At 34.0% G+C, this 23,611-nt stretch overlaps 3 protein-coding genes across 7 annotated transcripts in view; 1 reads left to right on the top strand and 2 right to left on the bottom strand.

Annotated features, from left to right (window-relative positions):
- PAN2 (PAN2-PAN3 deadenylation complex catalytic subunit PAN2) overlaps window positions 1-5,221 on the bottom strand; it is a 28,606-nt gene extending 23,385 nt beyond the window's left edge. The window contains exons 1-5 of one of the 5 annotated variants that reach the window (XM_089729027.1): window positions 4,397-5,221; window positions 3,316-3,461; window positions 2,523-2,692; window positions 1,759-1,879; window positions 1,056-1,255 (exon numbers count right to left, since the gene is read on the bottom strand). In XM_089729027.1, coding sequence (XP_089585153.1) covers window positions 1,056-1,255; window positions 1,759-1,879; window positions 2,523-2,692; window positions 3,316-3,461; window positions 4,397-4,445 — 686 coding nt within the window. In that variant the 5' untranslated portion in view covers window positions 4,446-5,221. Of the gene's footprint in view, window positions 1-1,055; window positions 1,256-1,758; window positions 1,880-2,522; window positions 2,693-3,311; window positions 3,462-4,396 lie in introns of those variants that run through there. The other 4 variants (XM_089729023.1, XM_089729024.1, XM_089729026.1 and 1 more) reach the window with 4 other exon arrangements.
- Window positions 5,222-6,160: 939 nt separating this feature from the next.
- On the bottom strand, window positions 6,161-8,902 carry DCTN5-p25 (Dynactin 5, p25 subunit). Its single transcript, XM_089729037.1, has 5 exons — window positions 8,884-8,902; window positions 8,431-8,563; window positions 8,173-8,360; window positions 7,340-7,451; window positions 6,161-6,439 (listed from the first exon to the last, which is right to left on the bottom strand). The coding sequence occupies exons 2-5, from the start codon at window positions 8,476-8,478 to the stop codon at window positions 6,242-6,244; spliced, it is 546 nt and encodes a 181-aa protein (XP_089585163.1). The 5' UTR covers window positions 8,479-8,563; window positions 8,884-8,902; the 3' UTR covers window positions 6,161-6,241.
- Window positions 8,903-9,504: 602 nt separating this feature from the next.
- On the top strand, window positions 9,505-21,846 carry LOC149502471 (uncharacterized). The gene is made up of 10 exons (XM_089728940.1): window positions 9,505-9,544; window positions 9,657-9,714; window positions 11,225-11,354; window positions 12,407-12,494; window positions 13,414-13,545; window positions 14,128-14,229; window positions 16,613-16,695; window positions 19,576-19,684; window positions 20,394-20,532; window positions 21,600-21,846. Exons 1-10 carry the CDS (start codon window positions 9,505-9,507, stop codon window positions 21,748-21,750), a joined length of 1,032 nt encoding a protein of 343 aa, XP_089585066.1. The 3' UTR covers window positions 21,751-21,846.
- The last annotated feature ends 1,765 nt before the right edge of the window (window positions 21,847-23,611 follow it).

Genomic DNA, 23,611 nt, shown 5'->3' with positions numbered 1-23,611 from the left:
TACATAGCTGATTTTTGCTTGAAAAATATGTATGTATATCAATTGGAAAGTTAATATTCGAAAAACAAACAATATATTTTAGCAAGCAAATATCTACTTGTTTATATCGCTAATATACTGAATTAATAAGTTATTTAAGATCATTCTAACTTTATTTCTACATGATTGTAACATATTCTGAAAAACATGATTTTCATGATGAAATCGTTAATCAATTACACAAAAAAGAAAAAAGAAAAAGAAATCCTACCTAAGCTGATAGGCTTGAGAGGCTATATCAGCGTCGCCTTAACTAGTTGGTGAGCTCACGGGGCTCAAACCTGATGACGTTGCTAACACGAACCCTAGCAAGAGCCGTGCTTCGCGGAATCTACCACCGGATCGGAAACGCGACCCACTGAGAAGATCTGGCGAGAAACTCAGTGGGCTGTGTCTGAGGGTTAATTTACTCGTCGAGCCCTTCGTCGCAAACGACGGGTTCGACGAGAACGATGACCGGTGCTTGAGGTACCTAGAAGCACCGTTAGTGGATCGGGAGGATCCGAAATGATGTGGGTAGAAAAAAATTCAAACAAATTATACGGAATGCTAAAGTTTACTATTATATTATTTTCAATTATTCCGTCGAATCGTATAGAACGAACGAAATGCAAAAAAAAAACTATTAAATATATTGACTTAAAACACCATTTACTTCGTCATTCCAATTCTATATAAAACCATAGAGAATACTAAGTTAGAAAAGCATTCATCTGAAAAGGAGTAGGGTAGTCACTTAACATTTATTTCAAACACGCCCCTGGATAAAATAAATGCACGCGCGTTCGCTTTGCATCTAGCTATGCGCATTTGAAATTCTGTCTAATAATTGGCATATTATTTAGGTAATAAGATATAAGATAAATGACGCGGCAGTTGGTTCAAAAAACGAGGGTACATTGTTTTTTAAATAAATTACAGCTAGCTGCATCACAATAACAAATCACGGAAAAAAATATTATACTCATACTGAATAATTATATGGATATTGGTAGTTCTAGAATGTCCAAACTTACGCCTGAGTAAATCCACATGTGAGCAACAGATCTCCTTGCATATCCAGATCAGATAGACAAGCCGTGTGTGCTCTGAATGTATGCTCAGCTTTTGTAGGAGCACGCATATCCCGCAACGCCACTATGCCGTTAGCACTACCGCAAGCGACGTGACTGCTACCACCGCTTCTTAATACCGCACAGCCTTCCTCTTGTATTGGCTGAAACATTGGACCATGGATGTTAATAGAACACTTGTTTTTCCTGAGAATTCAGTATTTAATATTTTATATTTAAATTATTTAAACTTTTAATTTTTATTGCATCAATAAAACAAAAATAGCATTTAAAATTTAACTTGTATATAAAAACAATAATAATAATATGTTCTGATACGTATTTAGAATCACATTCAAAACAGTTTTATTGTATAGTTTTGATCTTGTATGGTACATTATTGTACTTACTTGTATGAGTATGTTCGATACATAGAACACGAGAGTGCAGTGTGCTTAGTGCGAGTTTTTTAACGTTCTCGATAGCGCAAAAGTTAACTCAAATTTGTACGTAGTTCGAACAGCGCCCCTAGCGGCGAACGCAGGCAGCTCCATACAAATTTGAGTTAACTTTTACGCTATCGAGAACATTAAAAAACTCGCACTAAGCACTCCGGGTATTCGGCTTTAAGTGGTTTATTATTATTTTTTCTATGACTAATACTCACAATGATAGTTTCAACCATTTTATTAAGGTCCAAATCGATTAGTTTGTCTTGGTGTCCGCCCATCAATAATTTTGTAGAGTTCACTTGATACAGGCATTGCATGTCTGTCATGTTTGGTGATCTGGATGTATTATTAGCCATTTTTTATTAGAGTACCTTAACATTTTATACATCGTAAGCTAATGTTTTTTTAACAGGAGCAATGTTATGAACCACAATTTTGTGTTTTAATCTTTATTTAAGATACTATTCAGGACAACACAGATATGCAACCTCAGCCTACTTGAGCGATAGCCTTGCTTCCTCTTCATACGTCCATTCGAGGATTCTGTTCCTATAATATCCTCACCTTTTTTCCTTATCTATCTTCTCCTTATATCCTGATACAGATTTTGAGTAATGATGGTAGGACATTGATAAATAACACGTTTTAGTGTCAATGGTCGTATATATATTTCTACCTCAAACAATCCATTGTTCCAGTTTGAAGTAGGAAATGTGTATTATTTCAATGTGATTATGACCCACTTAATTTTCAAGGTAGATGGTAAGATTCACTTTATAGTTCCTATCCTAAATTATCACTTATTCACCACACCAATCAGACTTCATGTTATTATAACAAATAAATAATTTAACATTGACAGTGAATACTTTAGCAATTGTATGTGGAGTTGAACATTACTTTGAATATGTTCAAGCAACTATTATTATAAAAAAATATTCAAAAACAATGGCTTAATGATTTAATGACGTGAACTTACTTGTGCGTGTGCTTAGGTATACCTCTACGTAACTGATGGCGTAGAGTTGTTTTGGTCAAAACATAAATACATTTTTCAACAGTGATAATATCTCTAACTTCATCAGTATCGTGTACTTGAAATGATGTGTACTTTTGCATATTTGGACCGTAGTAGGATGTTACATGACCCTATAAAAAGAATAATTATATGCTAATAATGCTTCTTAGATGATCTTTAGTACTTTTTTTTATTGTTGTACTAGTCATTTGTATTTTTAGAATTCTGTAGGGAAGTACTTTCAAACTTAAAATATGGTAAAAATTTTGTCAGAAGAATCAATCAATTAAAACTAGTTTTATGATCTCTAGTTTATTATGTTACTTTATACATTTTTACAGATTATTTTATTTGTAGACTGTGAAATGACCAGAAATTTAAATAATGATAAATAAGAGATTAATCTTGAGATTAAAACGTTTTATCCAATACTCTTGAATATCAATAATACTATATAAGACTCAAATTTGCACCATTTTAAGCCAGATCTATTAATTAGTAAATGTTTAGTTTTATTAGATAGTGTATTACTTTGCACTGTGTGCAATCCTTAAAAATAACTTAAATCACATGCAAGGTGTACATTATTTAAATAATAGCTAAATATTACTCATTTCTACAACATTACAATACAATACAAACAAAATTTGTTTCATTTACGAAAATTGATCAATATAAATATAATAAAATGTTTAGGGATAATTTAAATTAGGAAAATATAACATCCATATCTCATATGACATGACATACATACACCCTGATTCCCCATCCATATCAACTCTTCATGTTTATCGAACACAACTGCCGAAACTCCAAATCTCTCTCCTCCATCCACGAGTACACTGTTACGCGCTTCATATTCCCCTTCATGCGTGGGAATGATGAAAGGGGGTGTGTAATCTGCAGTAAATGTACCTCAATTTTGATTTAGCTGCATTATGTTTTTGAGCTCCAATAGCAGATAAGCAATAATGATGAGTGAGACAATGTATTTAATAGATAACTATTTAATTAAATTGAACTAATATTCAAAGATATAGTTTAGATGCGTTAACAGACACAACTAAGGTAATTAAGCATTGATATTTTGTTTAGGCTGTTACAAATACTGCGATTTATTTTTCTACTTTATCTAATGATCCTTTCGGGTTAGGCAAGGGAATGCCACACAACGACACTTGGGACTGTTTGTCATTTGTATATAATCTACTATTCTGCTCCCAACTCCTCGCTTATCAGCTTTATAAAAGTACTTAAAGAAACTTTGGACATGACTATTATAGGCCTGGGTAAAGTTAATTAATTATATGATATTGAAACAGATAGTAATAGAGAGACTTTACACTGAAAATATAAAATGGAATCATGTCTATTGAGTCAAACCAGATGTTCTTAAAAATCTCTAATATGAATTTATACATGTTACAACTTTGGGTAACATTTTGTAGATATATGAGTCAAACTTTAACAAAACAATTACTGTTTATTAAAAATAATTACTGCATTTTTTAAATTGGAAGTTGACCTGTATGCTCAATTACTGCTATTAAATTTTTCATTTCAGTATGAATATGTAGTACAATGCTCTATTAATTTTTTCAGCAGTACTGATCTTAACAACATAATGTAAACACAAATAGTCATTAAAACTTTTTAGAGTGTCATTGGCAAAAAACAGAAACAAAAGAAATGCTTTTAATGTTATTGTGGAAGCAGTGTTTAAACATGTCCCAACTAAACTGTCAATCTCAATAATTATATTTTTATACGTGGTATAATATTATTTCTCAATATTTAATTCATTATATCGATTTAAAATGCTTAAATGCACGAACCTGTTAGATGATCGGATGGCCTACATATTTCGGAGTAATGATATTCCATATTTAATTTAACAACAATCCTGTTTCCCTACATTGATTCTAATTATTTTTAAAAAGGAATTCAACAATTTACAACTAAAAAGGAAACACATAAAAATTTTAAAGTTCCTATTCTAGCTACGACGACAGTTTTTTGTATTAGTTCTGAACGAAAACATGGCACAGAACATATCATATAATAACAGTTTTTTGAAAATAGTAGTTACTCCGTTGAGATAAAGCTTTTTCGTTTTGTCACTTTCACCTTGATACAATTTTTGGAAAACATTGTGACACAGACAGAGTAGAGTCATGTCAGTGTCAAGACAACAAAACTGAATTGCTTTCCTTTTTACGTACTTACTTAATTGATCATCAATTTATCTTCAACTTAACACTAAAAAAAATTGTAGCTATTAGAATAAATGTCGTAAGCTTAGACCATATAATATGAAAATACATACAACAAATTTAAAATAAATGTGTCCCAATACCTATCAATATTCTAAAGTACTTACTCAGTACTATTTTAAATCACTCTCAGTGTGGTTGGAAGCTGCTAGTAGCAGTAGGTAGCTAACACCTGTGCGTCACCATATTCATTGAAGTCATCGAACTCTTCGACGTGAGTTACTGGTGGTAGGACCTCTTGTGAGTCCGCGCGGGTAGGTACCATCGCCTTGTCTATTTCTGCCGTGAAGCACTAATGCGTTTCGGTTTGAAGGGTAGGGTAGCCGTTGTAACTATTCTGAGATCTTAGAACTTATATCTCAAGGTGGATGGTGCATTTACGTTGTAGATGTCCATGGGCTCCAGTAACCACTTAACACCAAGTGGCCTGTGAGCTCGTCCACCCATCGAAGCAATAAAAAAAAAGTCAACCCATATTAATCATTAATTCATAATTGAGTCGTCTATTATCAAAGGTGGCAATCTGTGCATTTGGACAAAAAAATGTTATTGATATGTCAATACAGATTGATTTGAATATAATCGTCTCTTTCAAAGAATACGGTTCAAAACCTGCATTAAATAAAGGTTAATACTTAACCTGTTATTTATCTAAGATGTCGTTCAGAAGAGTTTTGTGACTGCCAATGGAATACAAAGTCAATAATTCGTTTTTCTGATTTCCCAATAATTGTCCAAAAGTCACATTGCCGGCTTTGATACTAGTCTACTCAATTAATGAAAGTCGTCGTGGCCTAAAGGATAAGCCGTCCGGTGTATTCGTGTTGAGCGATGCACCGGTGTTGGAATATCAGGCGGGTTCCAATTTTTCTAATGAAATACGTACTCAACAAATGTTCAAGATTGACTTCCACGGTGAAAGAATAACATCGTGTAATAAAAATCAAACCCGCAAAATTATAATTTACGTAATTACTGGTGGTAGGACCTCTTGTGAGTCCGCGCGAGTAGGTACCACCATCCTGCCTATTTCTGCCGTGAAGTAGTAATGCGTTCGGTTTGAAGGGTGGGACAGACGTTGTAACTATAATTGAGACCTTAGAACTTATTAACTTATAACTATAATAACAAGGTGGGTGGCGCATTTACGTTGTAGATGGGCTCGCTCACGCACCTACGCAATAAAAAAAATCTAAAATAATGAATTGTAATTTATATATGTATTTATTCATACTTAATTAAAGGTTCGATTTTGGTGGCAAAATCCCTTTAAATCCATTAACCGTTAAAGTTTAATACTGATTGGGAATAAATATATTTCTGTGGTGAGTAAATAATACTTTTATTTAAATTAAATAAATATAATTAAACAGGCATTAGGTGAAAGGAAAAATGTTCAATTTATCCTTAAGCTGTAGTTGGTAAGAAGTGCTGATAATAACTCTTTGTAAACTCTGTCATCAGATCGGGCATTGCTTCTGGTAATGTAGTGATCAGGTGTGCTGGGCTTCCTGAATACCTTGCAAAAGAAGGGACAATAGTTTCTGCAGGTAGAACTGAGTTGTCTTCAATCATGCAGCAGTCTTTGAGCACACATCTCCTACCCTGTAATGGTTTTAAAATATTTTCATTGAATTGCTAATGTTGTGAAACAGGCTAAAATTATTTTAAATAAAAATAATTACAACTCCAGTGAAAATTATCTTTTATTTCCCTGGCCCAGTGATCGGGAATCTTGTCAACCAAAAGAGCCAAATATAGATAACACACAATTGAAATGTATTCAACGCTTTTATAAATTTATAAGGAAAAATAATAAGTAATATTATATGCCACAGGTTGCTGACCGCTGCCCTAAACGACTTATTACAAAAGCTGCACAAATTCAAATTCTCTGTATTATAAGAACAAGTCAGGTGTGCTTACTACTGAGTCAATCGAAATAAATATTGTTATGTTTTAGCAAAGATACTGAATGAGTTTCTCACCCCAATAAAAATGCACTGGGGATGACCTGTGTGCATGTTCCAAATAATCGAGATAAACACCGCTCTAGGAGCAATGTGAAAATAAACACAGTACCTAATCAAATCAAGTCATTTACATTTATTGGAAGAAAATAAAAGTTAATAAATTATTAGTAACAATATACTTTGTTTAAAATATAGTATTATTTATGACTAAAATTAACTTAGTTTTGAGATACAAGCATTGAAAGAGACTTCATTGAGATTGTGGGGATATTTTTTCTTTCTTGTTCATACAATGTAAGAATTTGTATGGGATATATTATGTAATATAATATATTATTATATGTTTATTATTTTAATATTAACTTCTTTCTGAACAGATATAATTTTTTTTATGAATTGACCATATTCATTTTTGGTTGAATTTTATTCAGTCAAGAATCAAAATAACAATCAACATGTGAATTGGTTACTTTCTACCTACAACGATATGAATGTCTTGGTTCTCAACTATAGTATTTAGAAAAATACTTACAATAACAACATTCTTTCCAATGTAAACGTATGAGCCTACAACAGCTGCATTCACAACAGTGTTCTCCCCAACAAAAACATGATCACCCATTTGCAAGGGAAAAAATGCGACTCTGTAAAAAAGAAAACCTTTATTGGTTATATAATTCTCCATAACAAAATAAGCTGTGTGGTAATCATTAATTCTCATCTAGCAATTATTTATTAGAGATATTGGTATGCAATCCTCAGCTATTACAAAATCAAAACATAATGATTAGTGATGATTCCCAATACAGTCTAATTACTAAGAAAGGTCCTGATATATTTTTATTTTATTTTGAAAAGCATTGAGACTTGTTCTTTTGTAACATATTTACATTTAAAAGCAATTGATGTTTTTTTAAGTATGAGTGCAAATAGCTGGCAGAAATTCAAGAAAGTAGTAACTCATTATGTACAAGTGTAGAAGGGTAGAAGATGCTTGGCTTGCAAAACTGAACCTTGGTATCTCAAATTATTTTTGAAATATGTTTTGAACGAGGACAACTACTCCCCAATTATCTTTTTGTAAAAGACTTTATAATTCCTTAATTTACTTCACTTTTTTTTCCAAGGTTAGACTCAGCTCATCAGACAGTATTAGTAAAATAGTTTCTAGAAAGAGGCCAATTATTGCAAATTATTTTAAATAAGTTCTACTTCTTCTACAACTAAGGTTAATATTTTATTAATTGTTTAGTGGAAAAGCAATAACTTTTTTTTTATTGTTTAGATGGGTGGACGAGCATTGCATAACTTGCAACGTGGATTGCATAACTAAATCGCTTTTTTTTTATTCAAGCACTAGCTTACCCTTTGCTGAATTTTTTAAAAGGAGGTCGTATCACGGAGCCTTTGCTGATTATACAAAATCTGCCTGTTTTAACATTAGCCAAATCTCCTCTTATGATGGCATCACTTTGTACGATCACTTTACCGTGTAAAACAATATTCTGAGAGCCACAGAGCACTGTTTGTCGGCTTACTTTATTACCGGAGGCCTAAAAGTTAGATTGGTTTCAAATTCTGCAGTATGGAGTGAATTTGACTCAAATAAATATAACAACTTACAGTTTCTACATATTCCGATTTATTGTAATAAGTGTCTTGGAGTTCCATTTTCAAAATATAAAATTATGGTCTCAATTATTTTTAATATTATAAGACCCTTCGATGATTCACAGATTGAAATTTTAAAAGTTGTCTAAAAGTTATTAAATCTTATAGAATGTTATTCAATTCCGTTTAATATTTAAAAATATTTAAAATATCACACTTTTACTTTAAGTTAAGTGCGTACATAGGTACATTATACATAAACACTAAATATTAAATAATTAGTTGTTGACCTAAAGGAAAAGTAAATATAGAGTTGTGGTTAATAATACATGTAGTGCAGCCCTAATTTTTATTCAATAAGTTTTAATCGCATCCGTTCATTTTTTATTAAATTTTCGGTTCTACTTAAATTTTTATTTTGCCCTGTTCTTAAAAATTTCAGCACGAGTCTACTGCTGACCTGACCTTAAGTGGTTATCGGATCCCAATAAAATCAGTAACGAGAATAATACCTTCTTTGTATCAAAATAGTGTAAAATTTTTAATCCCGATGTAATTTTGTCATAATAAAAATCGTTTGTCCGCACACGATTTATATAGGATTTCAATTTGAGATTATTGCAATTCAAATCATTTAATCGATTACTTATTTGATTTCGATTGTGAAAGAAACGTGCTTCACTATCGAATAACATTCAAAGATGTCAACGTCAAAACAATGGAGCAAAGATTTAGAAAGCAAACTATCCTCAAAAGCTCAATCAGTCTTACAGCTGATCCAGTTAATTAGAATCCCAAAGGTCAATTTACAAGAAAGTCAATAAAATCTGAAACTTATTAAAATTTCTCAACTACTTAAGTCGTAATATTTCTTTAAAGTTGACAATAAATTATGATTATGATTTAAAAATATAGTTTATTGCCATGCTTAAAAAAGAGCTTGTTTTGGCGCCAAATTTGTTTTTATTTACCTATTCTTGATTTATTTTGAAATTTGTCTTTCGTTGTAATTACACAGTTCTTTTTAGTTTGTTTTGAGTCGTCGCCGAAATAGTGAGCTAATAAAACTCAAACAAAAATAACCCCATGGATAGATACGTAATACGGGAACCTCGCAATGCCACAGGTGGGATTTATTTATAATTTTATTATTATCGTTTAATTTACTTCAAGATTTACATAATTAAAAAATGTTACATAGATAGACAAATAGATTGATATATTAAATAATGTTTTAGACTATCCGCCAGGAAACCAAATCCTATCGTTTTCAGGAAACGTTGGAGGGAATGCCATGTAAGTCTTTTCATCTCTATTTATTTCTATCAACTTCGTTTATGTATCCATTTTAGAATGTAATTATTTAACTAAAACGTTTTATGTTTAACTTTATACCTAACTTTATGTGGACCGGCTTAATCATCATAAATAGCCATGGTATTGTTTAGTATATTTCAGGGTGTTCTATAAAATAAACTAGCGACATTTTATGTCGGCGTGTTGGCATATTGCTGAGTCATACTAATCCATTTAAAATTTTATTGTTAACAACACTCTATTTATATTTTGTACAATTAATTAAGTGATAAATAATTATTTCATCTGTGTAATGAACAGAGTAATTACTAATTTACTTTAATGATACAGAAACACGAATTGTGAAAAATAACTCTCGAATTGATCAGAAAATACATCAAGTCGGCGTCGGAACGTAACTTCGATAAGGCAATGCGTCATGATAATCGCCTTATCGTTGCCGCCGCTGACTACTCCCCGCATCCTGATCACGCAGGAGCCAGTCACCGTCGTCGCCCTAGACACGTCTTTACGGATCCATCAGATCCAATAACCCTGCAAGGATTAGGGTTAGACGCCTTCCGCTCTAACAGCAGGAGTATAGACTCCGGTAGCCGTACTCGTCGAACTAGGCAAAGAGTTCGACGTACAACCTAACCTAAGCATCAGCCCGCTGAATTTCTCACCGGATCTTCTCAGCGGGTCGCGATTCCGATCCGGTAGTAGATTAATTCGCGAAGCAGCTACTCTTAAGTTGTTAGGTCTCCTTTGGAGGCGGTCGGCTGTAGCAATCGGCTAACTGTTAGCAAATCCCGCCCCTCCTCGCGATACACACGCGATACGGTTATTCTTTCATCGTGTAAGTTGAGTTGCTCCTGTGCTTAGTGCGAATTTTTTAATGTTCTCGATAGCGTAAAAGTTAACTCAAATTTGTAAGGATTAAGGGTTGCCTAAGTTTACCGCTAGGGACGCTGTTCCAACTGCATACCAATTTGGAATAACTTTTACGCTATCGAGAACGTTAAAAAACTCGTTCTAAGCACACTGAGCACTGCTAGTACGTGTTCTGTTATTTTTATTGTTTAGACGGGTGATTGACCTCACGGCTCGCTTGGCCGTGATCACCAGAGCCCATAGACATCATGACATGATTACCATTGACATCACGCCGCGAATATGACATGAGATCCACGTCTCAATTGTAAAATGTACCGACCGACCTAGCCTTCGAATAGAAAAGTATCAATGCTTAGCGGCAGAAAGCAGCAAATTACACTCATGTTACATTTATTTGGTTTTGTTTAACGTACCAATAAAAAAAATGGTATGGATTCGCTTGATTTGAAGATCACTCGAAAGAACCACACTAGGTGTCCTACATTACTCCTACTACTCCTACTAATTACAGCACGGAAATTAAGGTGTCAGGTATATTTGCATTAAAAATATCTTAACATTAACATGTAATAACTAAAACAAAGGAATTATAATATTATATTTCATACTTCAGTTCAGATAATGTTTACTACGGACCGTACACGATCAATGATTATCCAGTCGGTCAAGGAATTCCACGACCGGGATTTATTGGGCCTCAAATAATTAATCCTCCGCAAGCATTCTCTTCCCCGACAATCAATGCAAGTAAACTTGTTTTATGCATTTGCAAATGTGTGTTTACGCATCCAGACACGTTTTACAAAACAATCATCCAACAAACAACACCAGAACAAAATCCCAGAACTTAAGACAAACTCTAAGAACGAGTCTTGATATAAGAAAATACTAACCGTTTTAGACCCACCTTCACGAAACGTTCAATAAATATGTACTTAAAGACCTTTCATATAGGGTTTCTTTAATGAAACGTACCTAAATAGTGTCTTTTATTTATCTCTCAACCAATTTTTACAAAACCCTTCTACAAGTAATTTTTTTCATCCTTGTATTTTCTTTTTCGACTTCTTCCAAATAGGTTGAAGTTTTTCCTACCTAAATATATGCGATAGTGGCCTTTTTGGTCGCCAAATACTTTTAAACGTTATTATTATAACGAGCAAATGGTATGATATTATTATAATGTTAAATCAAGTCGACAAAAGATATGACACACCGCAGACATGACTATATTTCTACTAGATGGCACTACGTGGGAGTAATGCGCTCGCTCTCAACCCTTCTAGTAAACTGTATAGTATTTTCTTGGGTCTTCACGAGTTGTTAAAAATTGTTAAAACTACTTCTACGATTGCGTTTTTTATTGACTTTAAGTTTTTTTTTTGCTTTGATGGGTGGGCTAGCTCACGGGTCACCTGGTGTTAAGTGGTTACCAGAGCCCATAGACCTGTACAACGGAAAAGTCATCCACCTCGAGACATGAGTTCTAAGGTTTCGTTTTGTACAGTACAAAGGCTGCACCATCCTTCAAACCGAAGCGCATTAGGTACCTACTGCTTCACGTCAGGGGTGGTGATATACACCCGTACGGACTTACAAGACGTCCTACCACCAGTTATTACCAAGGATTCGAATAAATTCAGTTATCGTGGTCACGGATGACTAAGGTGTTGTTGTGGACATTCGATTATTGTGGTATTCTAGAAAGCAACCGTAAAAGTAGTTTTAATTATTATAGTTAACTGTATTTTATGTTATTTGATGTAAGGCCTCAAGGTATCTATTTCATTCACAGCACGGAATTGATCATAGACAAATGTCCGGAATTGATCCTAGGTATTTGGCGAACTACGCTGATAGTGGTGCTCATTTTATAGTTTCAGGTAAAAGTCCTATGCAATCTTTAGGACGGATATGTTAATTACTTTAATAAAATTGTTGTTTAGATCTGATAGGTTACTGAACAATCAACGGATATCTTAATGCACATAAGTCTCGAGTAATTTTTATTTTGTGTTTTTTTATTACATAATTGGGTGGAAGAGCTCATGGCCCACCTGGTGTTAAATGGTCACCGGAGACCATAAACATCTTCAACGTAAATGCCGCCACCCATCTTCAGATAAGAGTTCTAAGGCCTCAGTATAGTTACAACGGCTCTCCCAACCTTCAAACCGAAAAGCATTACTGCTTCACGGCAGAAATAGGCGGGGTGGTGGTACCTACCCGTGCGGACTCACAAGAGGTCCCACCACCAGTAAATATCAAGTGTAATCAAATCAATAGGTCATGGTTCAACCTTAAGGCCGGTACAAATTATTCTAAGTAAAGAATTACTTAGAGTGCTCACGAATGAGTTCTACAATGAAAGAACCACATCTTAAATAACTCAGTAGCATCACTTCTGAGCTCAGGTTGCTACCACAGTTCTGTTTATTTTTACTATGAAGCTATCATTAATTGTACTTTGAAGTGTGATTGATTTACATCGTTCTCGCGTATACATTTTAATATATTCATGTAGATATAATTATGTTCAGATATTTCACGCTATGATGTTCAAGCTCTGCACATAAAGCCTATAAATAATAATAAATAGACGAGCATAAACCACACATTATTAAATGACCCTAAACTGGCATTCCCTATAATGTGGGATACTGATATAAGTAACTTAAATGTAAATAATATATAAATAGTAAGCATCCCGATAAAGAGCAAGCTTGGTTTATGTATCTTGGTTAATAGAAATGTTGTAACAGCGACAAACAAAGTTAATAATCCTAAGGGGGTAAACGATAGGTCATACGGTACAAAGCGAAAGAGGTCCAATTCCTGCTTACGGTACAGAATATAAATACCGTAACGTAACGGGACAAGAACGATATCAATTGCACGAAGTTATTGGAGGGCCGAAGCCAAGTGCCGGATCAGGTGAGTTCATTAAATTGTGATGGGAGATAATATTAGTATAATAAAAAGGACAAATAGTTATAGAAAAACTTATTTGTAGTAAAGTTCTGAATTGTATTTAAGTAGGGATGGAAAGGGGTTACTGTATCCTTTTTTCTGTTGTTAAAGAAATAACTCGCTCATCGCTCATGTGAATGAATATTGACGTCATTGTTCAGCCTCAGTAATACGAAATTAAAAAGCAACTGTAAGCATTTATAATGGCAAAATAAATAAATATATTTTTTTACAAAATAATTTTTAAATATATTTATTTAGGCAAGACAAATAAAAAATTCTAAGTATAAATATTAATTGCAACAACAAACAATAATCAAATAATAGACTTATCAATTAGAAGTCTATATGTAATCATTTACATATTTCTCGAAAATTCCACCGATTTTGATTTCTGACCGTTTTTAAAAAAAACTTTATTAAGCTGTTCTTAGTTCACATCGAAATTTAAATTTTCGACATAGCTGTTCAAGAAAGACTCTAGTTTATTTCAACAAAATACAAAAAGTTTTATATATTGCGTTGTATTATCATAAATTTATTTAGAAATGACCAGGCAACAGTTGAAGTTCAAACAAATCGATGATCAAAAAGCGAACGATTTAAAGATGATGAAACGAGAAAATCAACAAGAAATACGTCAAAACAGTACGTTTTAATTATTTTGATTAATTTAATAAATGGTAACTATTGCTATCTGTATATAATAAAATATTTAAAAGCGTTTCGACTAATAACTTGGTGCGTAAAAAGTTTTCTCACCGCTAAAGTTGGAACAAACAAACAGCCGATCTTCAAATGGGATGCAAACTGATTTAAAACATTCCAAGCTCCTGATCATTTCATGGTATTGAAATACGTAAATATATTTCGTTTGATGATAACGTATTTGACAAAATTCATTAAGATAGAATCTGCAGTTTATATACTTTTTTATTTTGATATTTGCACTGACGTACCAAACTATTATATTAAAAAACAAACAGTGATTTTTTTTTTTATTCACATCATCGTTATTATTAACGAAGTTCATTTTGATAACAATGTAGATTTTCTTTGATGGTAAACGACTCGATTACTCGCGAATATTTATTGAAGTACTAGTCGCTGTCAAATTTGTAATTCAGAATGAATGACACGTGCTGCGTTTTCCCGGGAGAAAGTACTTGATTTAGGGTTGTAGGTGGTGTCCTAAAAATACTAGAGTGGACTGTGAAAGGGGATATGCGAGAGAAGGGTAGGTTAGTGCAAAGATGCGGTATGATAGGTCTGCAAGGAAAAGGTGGACATGTTACGCCGATCCCACGAGTGGGATAAGGGCACGAAGAAGAAGAATAAGTTTATTATATTGTTCTCCGGTCGATAACCCACCAATTGATTTGTAGATCCGTTAGTACGTAAACTTATGAACCAGGGAACATACCGTCGTACTAATTATAACAAATACACTGCGCCATGACGCGTTCTCTGCGTTAATCCAAGTCAAGTATCTTTAGGCGAAATATTATCTTGCGTAATTGGCTAATAAACAAACAAACTTTTACTTTTATAGTATTAGTGTACGTAATATAAATTAACTTACCTTATCTGATTTTACCTATAATACCCAATAACCGTTGGGACTCGACAATTAATAGCATCAACATGATACGTAGACGAAGTTGTCGGAGATTCCGGGCGCTTGTACACTAAAGTCCGTGAAGCTAAACCCCCAAGCCCGTATAACAAGCTCATTACTCGGTATTCTCGTCTCGGCAAGACGAACTTCGCGTTGCAAAACCCTCTGTAGGTTACAGAATCAAACAGTTATTTCTGTGATGCTATCATAGTTAGTTCGTACTATTTAACAGGATAAATTATTAAGCTATTGCATAGATTTTATCGCGGGCTTTGAGCGCGGCTTGAGAGCGGAATCATGAAACTCCGTAACGAAAAAAACCTTCCACCCCTCAATACGCCTTCTCTTCTATGTAGCTCGCGTTCAACATATTCACACGTTGTGCTTGTTTAGTGTTTAAAGTAAGAAGTCTTAACACCGATTTATTTACTATCAAAATATGTGATATAACTTCGTGGGTAACACAACGATAGCGCGATTCAGCTTTTTCGTCAAGCGCCATTTATCGGCAACAAACGGAATTGTAAAATAGAAAATTATATCACATTACAATGCGTTGGGCGTGCCAATATCTATCGCTTAGTCGAAGAATTTTATTACTACTCCTACTACTCATTCAGTGATTGGAGTGGCATTAAAAATAAACTAGCTAAACCGTTGATTCTGGGCGTATGAGAGTTAGAACTACCATCCAAAGGCGTGTCTCTATCCCATGTAGCGCCCTCTAGTGAGTGCGCGGTCAAAATGGAGTACTCACAATGTAGCAGATTCATTGTAAGTTAGCCCACTGAGTTTCTCGCCGGATCTTATTTTATTGTTGTTTTAATATTAAATTATTATTGTCGATTTATAATTGCATAAGTTGATAAAAATGCTATGCAATAGCTTTACCGCGGCAGTCTCCGAGTGCCACACGTCTTTTTTTTAATATACTATATACTCCACAACTTTAAATGTTACTAGCTGTACCCGTCCGCTTCGCTGGGCATTTAAAATTAACATTATTATTTCTCACCCCCACAAAGATTCTCATCATTAACGCCCCCGCAACTGGTGTAGGGAGTCCAACACGCATATAAATATTAACCTATCCATTAAGTACATGTATTTACTACATGGATACCAAGTTTCAAGTCAATCGGATGCATGATTCAGTAGTTATAACGGAATATCCGTAAAAACCACTGTAGATTTATGTATTAGTATAGATTATTTCGTTCGTGCTAACATTTTTGTTAAAAAATACTTCTGTAAGAGCAAGGTTTATAATCGCGATTTTTTAACAAACCATTCTAGCAAACTGGGTAGGTTTTAACAAAAAAAAATATATTTATACTCTATAGCTATGCTATGCTTCTAACTATGCGCTAAATCAAAGTGAAAACAAACAAACAAACCATAATGCTTTTGCAGTACCTGCAAAACAAGCAACTGAAATAAACCCGCCGAAGGAAGAGCCGCAGAAGAAAATAATGTCGCGCTCCGACAAATTACAAGTAGGTTGACCAGAATTTATGATTCACTTCTCATTATTTTATAGAATAACTAGCTGACCCGGCAAACATTTTTTTTGCCTTATATAAGATTTCTAGGGAATTTCTAGTGTAGAAAAAAAACGAACTTATTGTAAGTGTGTAAGGATGTGATAAATGAGTGAAAGAGGTATGTAGTGCTGTGAACGATGAGGGAATATATAATAAAAATAACAAAACCTCATTCAACCACATAATACCTCATAATAACAAAAAAAATATTGTCCAAATAAAAAAAAAATATGTTAGGGGTGGACAACCCTAATCACTTAGGGGTATGAAAAATAGATAGTAGCCGATTCTCAGGCTTACTGAATATGCATAAAAAATTTCATGAGAATCGGTCAAGCGGTTTCGGAGGAGTATGGGAACGAACATTGTGACACGAGAATTTTATATATTAGACAATTTGACAAATAGCTGATCACAAAATAATTTTGAATGTTGAAACAAGGAATTTAGGTGTGTTTTACATTATAATTTTTTTTTGTACTGGCCACCTATCCTCTTGCGGCTGACCTTGAGACAAAATAAAATTTCAATACAATTGCATTGCAACACAAGTAGGCAGGGTTGTCGTTGCTTATCGCGCGGGCTTGTGATATCCCTCCGCAAGCCTCGCTCGAAGGAGGACATGTCATAGTGCTCAGGAAACGGCGTGGAGGAAAGTTTATCAAACAATTCCTCAGAGCTCTCCTCACTGAGTCGTTTAGGGATCATGAAGTCGAACTAACTCGATGTTTCAACTCATGTTTCAATTCATTTATATTTTACAAGAATCTAATATCTAAAAAGAGCACTTGAACAGGTCAATCTGAAATATTAATTGTGTTCCAGTACGGGTAGGTAGATCCATTCTGCTTATTATTGTCGCTAAGTATTTTCATTCTGGGTTGGTGAGCGGTGCGGCAGCTGTTATTCAATAGAATCTAAATTTCGACCTCATATCTCAAGGTGTGTAGCGTTGTTCACGTTGTGATCTTTATGGGCTCCATTAATCAATTAAACAAGGTGGGATCACGGGCCTATCCATTAAGCACACTAAAAATAGCCAATTCTGCCCACTGAGACTCTCGCCAGATCTCGCCAGTAGATTCTGCAAAACACTGCTGTTGTGTGCTACTGCTTGTGTTAGCAAATACCCCAAGTTGAGCCCGTGAGCTCTTCTTGTGAGCCCCTTAGTCTACCAAGAAATAGGTAGGAAAACAATAAAGCTAATTTTCAACAAAGCTTTGATAATTTTCGCTTACTAACCACGAAACTTATCAATACTACCCTAAGTCTTTATAAACAATACTTTCAACTTGTCACTGGCGCATAATTTATCACAATCGAAAAGGGTGACATAGTAAATCAGACGACGTCGACACAATTTAAATGGGTCCTGAAATGCAGTTCTGTTTTTCATAAGCTCGCGTGCAAACCCTTCGCTATCATTATTCATTGTCAAAAAGTAATCGTTAGGTTTAATAAAGTTTATCATAAAACAAAAGTTGAATTGGGTATGTTCACCTTGTTTTTTCAACATATTTTCATAAAAATTGGGTAGGCATGTTCAGAGTATTTTAGAGAAAAATAATAATTGTTTTAAATTTCGTAAAACGCTTATTTTTACCGCGAAAATAATCCACAATTTATGCACAACACTAAATCTTAATTATATATATTAAAATTGCGTCAATCAATGTATCAAAGCGAAATTAAATTCCATTTAAAAATAAAGATAAAACAAAATTCAGCTTTTAAACGATAACTTTTATGATCGCTAGCAATACGAGCTGAAAAGATTGATATAGGCAATGTAATAATAGCCAAGTAGATATGAAGAGGTAGATTAACAAAGAGGCAGCCTCTTTGTCGGCTGGTGCTCGATGCAATATCCGTTCTCCCTGTCTCTTTTTGTTTTACAGAAAAAAGTGGTTTCAGATGAAAAACCGTAATGTCCTTTACAGAATAAAAGTGTTGAATTAGCTGAAAGTATAGAAATAAAAAATGCTTCCTATGTATAATATTTAATAACTTATTAGCAGTATTTCGGTTATGACAGAAACAATAAGTTTTGTATAATTTGAGCGTATTATATATTTACATTTTATGAAGGCAGGTACGCATTAGCACAACTAAAGTTAATTATAAGTAAAGAGCAAGTCCTAAGTTTTGTGCAGATTCTTCTCAGTGGTAAATTGTATTCCGCATTAGTAGTCATGTCCAGTTAAAAGCGCCTAAGAAGGACTATTTGAATAAAAACGTTTTTATTTGAAATTTCGTAACACTGTTTGTCTTGCCTGTCTCGATCAAGTACATTAAAAAAAAGATGTGTGGTGTCGTGGGACACAGGATAGGAACGAAGTTCCATATATAAAAATAAAAAAAATTACGAGAAAAAAATCGCGTGGTGAAATATCGCTGTGCGGAAAACAAGGCCTTATTCCACGGACTTTTTCTTACGGTTTTTACTATCACATTTTTTTCAGTTCGGTCGCGCAGCAAAATCCCTATCTCCTCCAAGCCTGCCGTAAGGAACTTCGTTCCAATTATTTAAAAAAACATATATAACTTATTAAGTTATAACTAGACGAGCTAAATTAGATTGCGTAATTGTAATCTAAAATGTAACAAGATTAACTCGTACTGTGGAATACTCCGATTTTCTTCGGTAATACCAACTCTGTTCCCTCGAGGGAAAGTTGAAAACGAACTAAAACCAGACGAGAAACGTAATACCTATTTCACGAGTTCTAGCTCATAAAGACAAAATTAGATACTAAGTACCTATTTACACCCTTTCATTAACCCTTATCCACAAAATATAGGGTTATTATAATAACAAACGGTACAATTCAGGCTCTATACAAAAGCGGGCCCCGGGCTTTCTCCGGTCCTGTTGAAAAGGTGCTTAAATGGCACAAATCTCTTCAAGATATCGGAATCTTGGTGTTTTACGAAATTGTCGGTAAGTTTATTAATGAATACTCCACATCAGATAGCCGTGTTAAAATCACATTAATCTATATCACAATTTTTTCTAATGTTGGTTAAAATAATTTTATTCTCTCTATAGCTCTATTTTTCCTCTATTTTTCCTCTCCATTTTTCCTATATCAAATGTGTTTTTATTTTTAACTTAAACGGGATGACGAATTTAGGGGACACCGAATATTTATGTATTAATGCGTGAAGCAAAAAAATGTGCGGATGGAGGAGTATGAAATTTCCTAAGTTATAGAGAAGTGCAGAATGCAAATCTTTTTTTAATTATCCTTAAAAAATACAATAGATCAATAAAAGAAACATGATACACACTACCATATATTTGACACACACACAAACACATGCATATATACTCTTCGTTTATTTTCAACCTTTTGTTATTAAGTCTGTGGTCATAGAGTCTTGAGCATAGATTAATATTGTTTGTCTTTAATATTATTTATTTATAATGTAGTCTTAGCGAAATCTGTGATTATAGGTAGTAAAATAATAGTATTTGATAATAGAACTATAATAATGTTCAAACTTTCAAAAAATTTTAGTCCAATTTCGACTACCGGGGGACCACTAGTTAAACATTAAAACGTCATTTGCCGCCTACCACAATAGTGTCTACCAGTAGTACTGAAATCAAGAATTGGGATGAGAGTTAAATAAATAGTTATTTACAGCCAAATGTGTAAGTATAAGGCCCGGCGAATACAATGCTAAAAACCTAGTCATTAGAGACGATAATGGCCCGGCTATGCAGATCGTGTATTACGAAACTGATTTCTTACTACCTGAACTGAATCCACCCTGCACAGTAAGGTGAGTGAACACTATAATAACGTTAGTTTACAAGAACCTAGACACTTGTAATTTGTAGAAAATATTCTTGGGTTACTCAAAGGTAAGTCGAGGTGTTTCGTCTTTAATTAAATTATTTAAATAATGATAATTTTCAATGAAGAGAGGTGTAAGAAATCGTATTCAAATATCAGACTCCAATCGCGCGTCTGAGCTGACACCCACTTTTTTTTTCAATTCCATATGATACGTTAGTAAAATCGCACACCTGTAAAATTTAAAAGTTGCTAAAATCGGGTTCATTTTATAAATATTTTACTTTATCGGCTCAAGTACCCTTATTCATCGAGTGTTCGGGAACTACGATTAGATGCAACCGTAACTTTTAAAAAGCACTCGTGTACACTTCATCATATTTCCTCGTTCACGTTTCGCAATTTATTTTAATTTTTTTATTTATTAGGTACACAATACACATTACAAGCAAAAATATTCACAAAAAATAACACCAAGTAAAAAACTAGATAGACGACCAGACAAGACAGATGTGCTGAGTTTGTACACAATGTTCCTTATAACTATAGGACAAAACAACATTATAACGAAAACTAATCTAACTTTGAATGAAAGGAAATAATTTTACTTACAATATACATTAAATAATTACACTACTTAACCTATTATTAACATGGACGATGCCTTGATCATTTTTATAAACGTCACTAAGTAAAAATATCCAACTCAACAACAATAGTTCGTCATAGGTGCGACACATCGGTCATCGTTCGAACCTGTCGCTTGCGACGAAGGGCTCGGTGAGTAAATTAACCCACTGACACAACCCACTGAGTTTCTCGCCGGATCTTCTCAGTGGGTCGCGTTTCCGATCCGCTGGTAGATTCTGCGAAGCACGGCTCTTGCTAGTGTTCGTGTTAGCAACAGCGTCAGGTTTGAGCCCCGTGAGCTCACCTAATCGCCCGGTTGAGCTGATATGGTCTCCCAAGACCATCAGGCTAGGTAGGAAAATAAAACTGCGACACATTCAGATACGTGTGATGTTTATTTTTCGAATATCTTAATCGTGACAGAGTGATAGGCAAGATGATGCCCGGTGCGTGTAGACTGCATGCCTTCAACATACGTCTGGCGACTGGAGACGACATAGCAACGTTGTCGCGTCGTGCCGCTGTTGCAGCGCACCATATTGCCAAGCTGTGTAAAGAGAATGCTATCGCTTAAATCTAATATCACTAATTTAAGCTAGGAAATTCACTCTAATATATTTTTTTTATTGCCCCTGTAGGCAGACGGGCATACGGCCCACCTGATGGTGAGTGGTTATCGTCGCCTATGGACTTCAGCAATAACAGGGGCAGAGCCAAGCCACTGCCTAGCGTTCAGTACCCTCCACAAGCCTCGTTTTAAGAGGGATAGGTCATAGCGCTCGCGAAACACCGTGGAGGGGAGATTATTGATTATCACCATCACACATTAAGATAATAACGATTTTCGTCTCAATTCAGTTATTTTTTAGATAAATAATAATTTTATAGACGGTACTCGGTACTTTGGATATGTAAAAATACGATGGTTTTATTGATATTCTCACCAGTGCTAATTAGTTTCATCAGCCACTGCCTTAAGTTATGCTTCAATAAAATATTTTTGAATAACATTATTCTTATTGTTTTAAAGCAAATTCATCAATGGAGACAAGTTTGTGGACTCCATAGCGTGTGGAACTGAATTATTTAATATATAGTTTTTAATTACTTTTCATTGATGTAATAATAAACATTTCGTTTTACCTATGTGCTTTTTATTTATTAAGACAAGTAGCCCAGTCGTTGTTAATGACACCCACGCATTCTGACTACGATAAAGCTATGATAATTCTATTTATTCCCATTTTTGTTATAAATCGTTTTATACTCCAATCAATAATAATCATTTGTTAAAAATACATAATAATATGATGTGTGTTCTATGCAACGTAGTAACGTAGTTTATTACCCTTACGACATTTTATCGATGTCGTTAAAATGTGAATGGTTTGTTTAATACTAATCACTCGTAATCTTGGTTTTTTACTAAATTGTCGGAAAGTTTATTAATGACTAGCAATGCACTAGGCTATAGACTACTGCATTCATAATATTCAAAGATCTGCAGCTTCATTAAAAAAGTATAAAATTAAAAATTTTTGGATATTATCTAATTCCTAAACTAAGGTAAATTAATAAATACAAATATCAAGAAAATTTTACGTCTTCTGTGAACTGTATTACCGAATTGGGAGTCGTAAAAGCACGTGAATTTTAAATTAATCCCGTGACATCCTTTATGGTACAACGGTTGGGAGACGAAATTTTACAGCCTATCCAACAGGAATCTTGAATAAGGAAGGCAGGAGAGCTCGTCCCAGCTCTCAATTTTCTCGTGAAAAACTACCTTATGATCCTTTTATGTTATTATTTGACTACATGAAATATTTTGGACTCCAACACGAATATCTACTACTGTATACCTACTTCTATACAATTTGTCGATGCGTATTCCGTAATGATTCGTTTAAATAACCTTAGTTATTTAACTCATTTGTTCTCATAATTCCAATTAAAAGCACAATTCTACAAGTCTAAATTTTGAACATCATGCGTTTGTCCCGCCTCTATGGCATAAATTTCGCAAACAGGACCCAATTTATGAATTAAGTACTTAGCCCTCACGAATGATTTATATAAAGAAGGAATAACATCGGGTAATAAAAATCAAATATTTGCTAGCTTAGTGGTGGTAGGACGTCTTGCGAGCTCGCCCAGGTAGGGGCCATCACCCTGCGTATTTATACGGGCGAAGAAATATTGCGTTCCGGTTCGAAGACTCATCTCTCAAGGTAGGTAGTGGCACCACCTAAATACTATGCAATGAAAACAATTCTGGTATTGTCGGTAATTATGAGCGTTGGGGACTACTTTTATTATATTATTATGCATGTTAGGTTATTATACGCTCGTATGGCTCGTATATTTCATTAATAAAAAATCTAAAATAAATTATAATGTAACGAACCGTCGTTGCTTAAGTGCAAAATTACAAA

Source organism: Bombyx mandarina, chromosome 08 (genome assembly GCF_030267445.1).
Source record: "Bombyx mandarina strain Sakado chromosome 08, ASM3026744v2".
Lineage (NCBI taxonomy): Eukaryota > Metazoa > Arthropoda > Insecta > Lepidoptera > Bombycidae > Bombyx > Bombyx mandarina.
This window is presented reverse-complemented; position numbering and strand designations above follow the sequence as displayed.

Coding starts and splice junctions, on each gene's coding strand:
- DCTN5-p25 (XM_089729037.1), bottom strand. CDS start 8,478: ATGGAACTCCAAGACACTTATTACAATAAATCGGAATATGTAGAAACT. Junction 8,361..8,430: donor AATCGGAATATGTAGAAACT/GTAAGTTGTTAT, acceptor TCTAACTTTTAG/GCCTCCGGTAATAAAGTAAG. Junction 7,452..8,172: donor TTTAAAAAATTCAGCAAAGG/GTAAGCTAGTGC, acceptor TCTTTTTTACAG/AGTCGCATTTTTTCCCTTGC.
- LOC149502471 (XM_089728940.1), top strand. CDS start 9,505: ATGGATAGATACGTAATACGGGAACCTCGCAATGCCACAG. Junction 11,355..12,406: donor TCTCTTCCCCGACAATCAAT/GCAAGTAAACTT, acceptor TTTCATTCACAG/CACGGAATTGATCATAGACA. Junction 12,495..13,413: donor TGCTCATTTTATAGTTTCAG/GTAAAAGTCCTA, acceptor GGTAAACGATAG/GTCATACGGTACAAAGCGAA.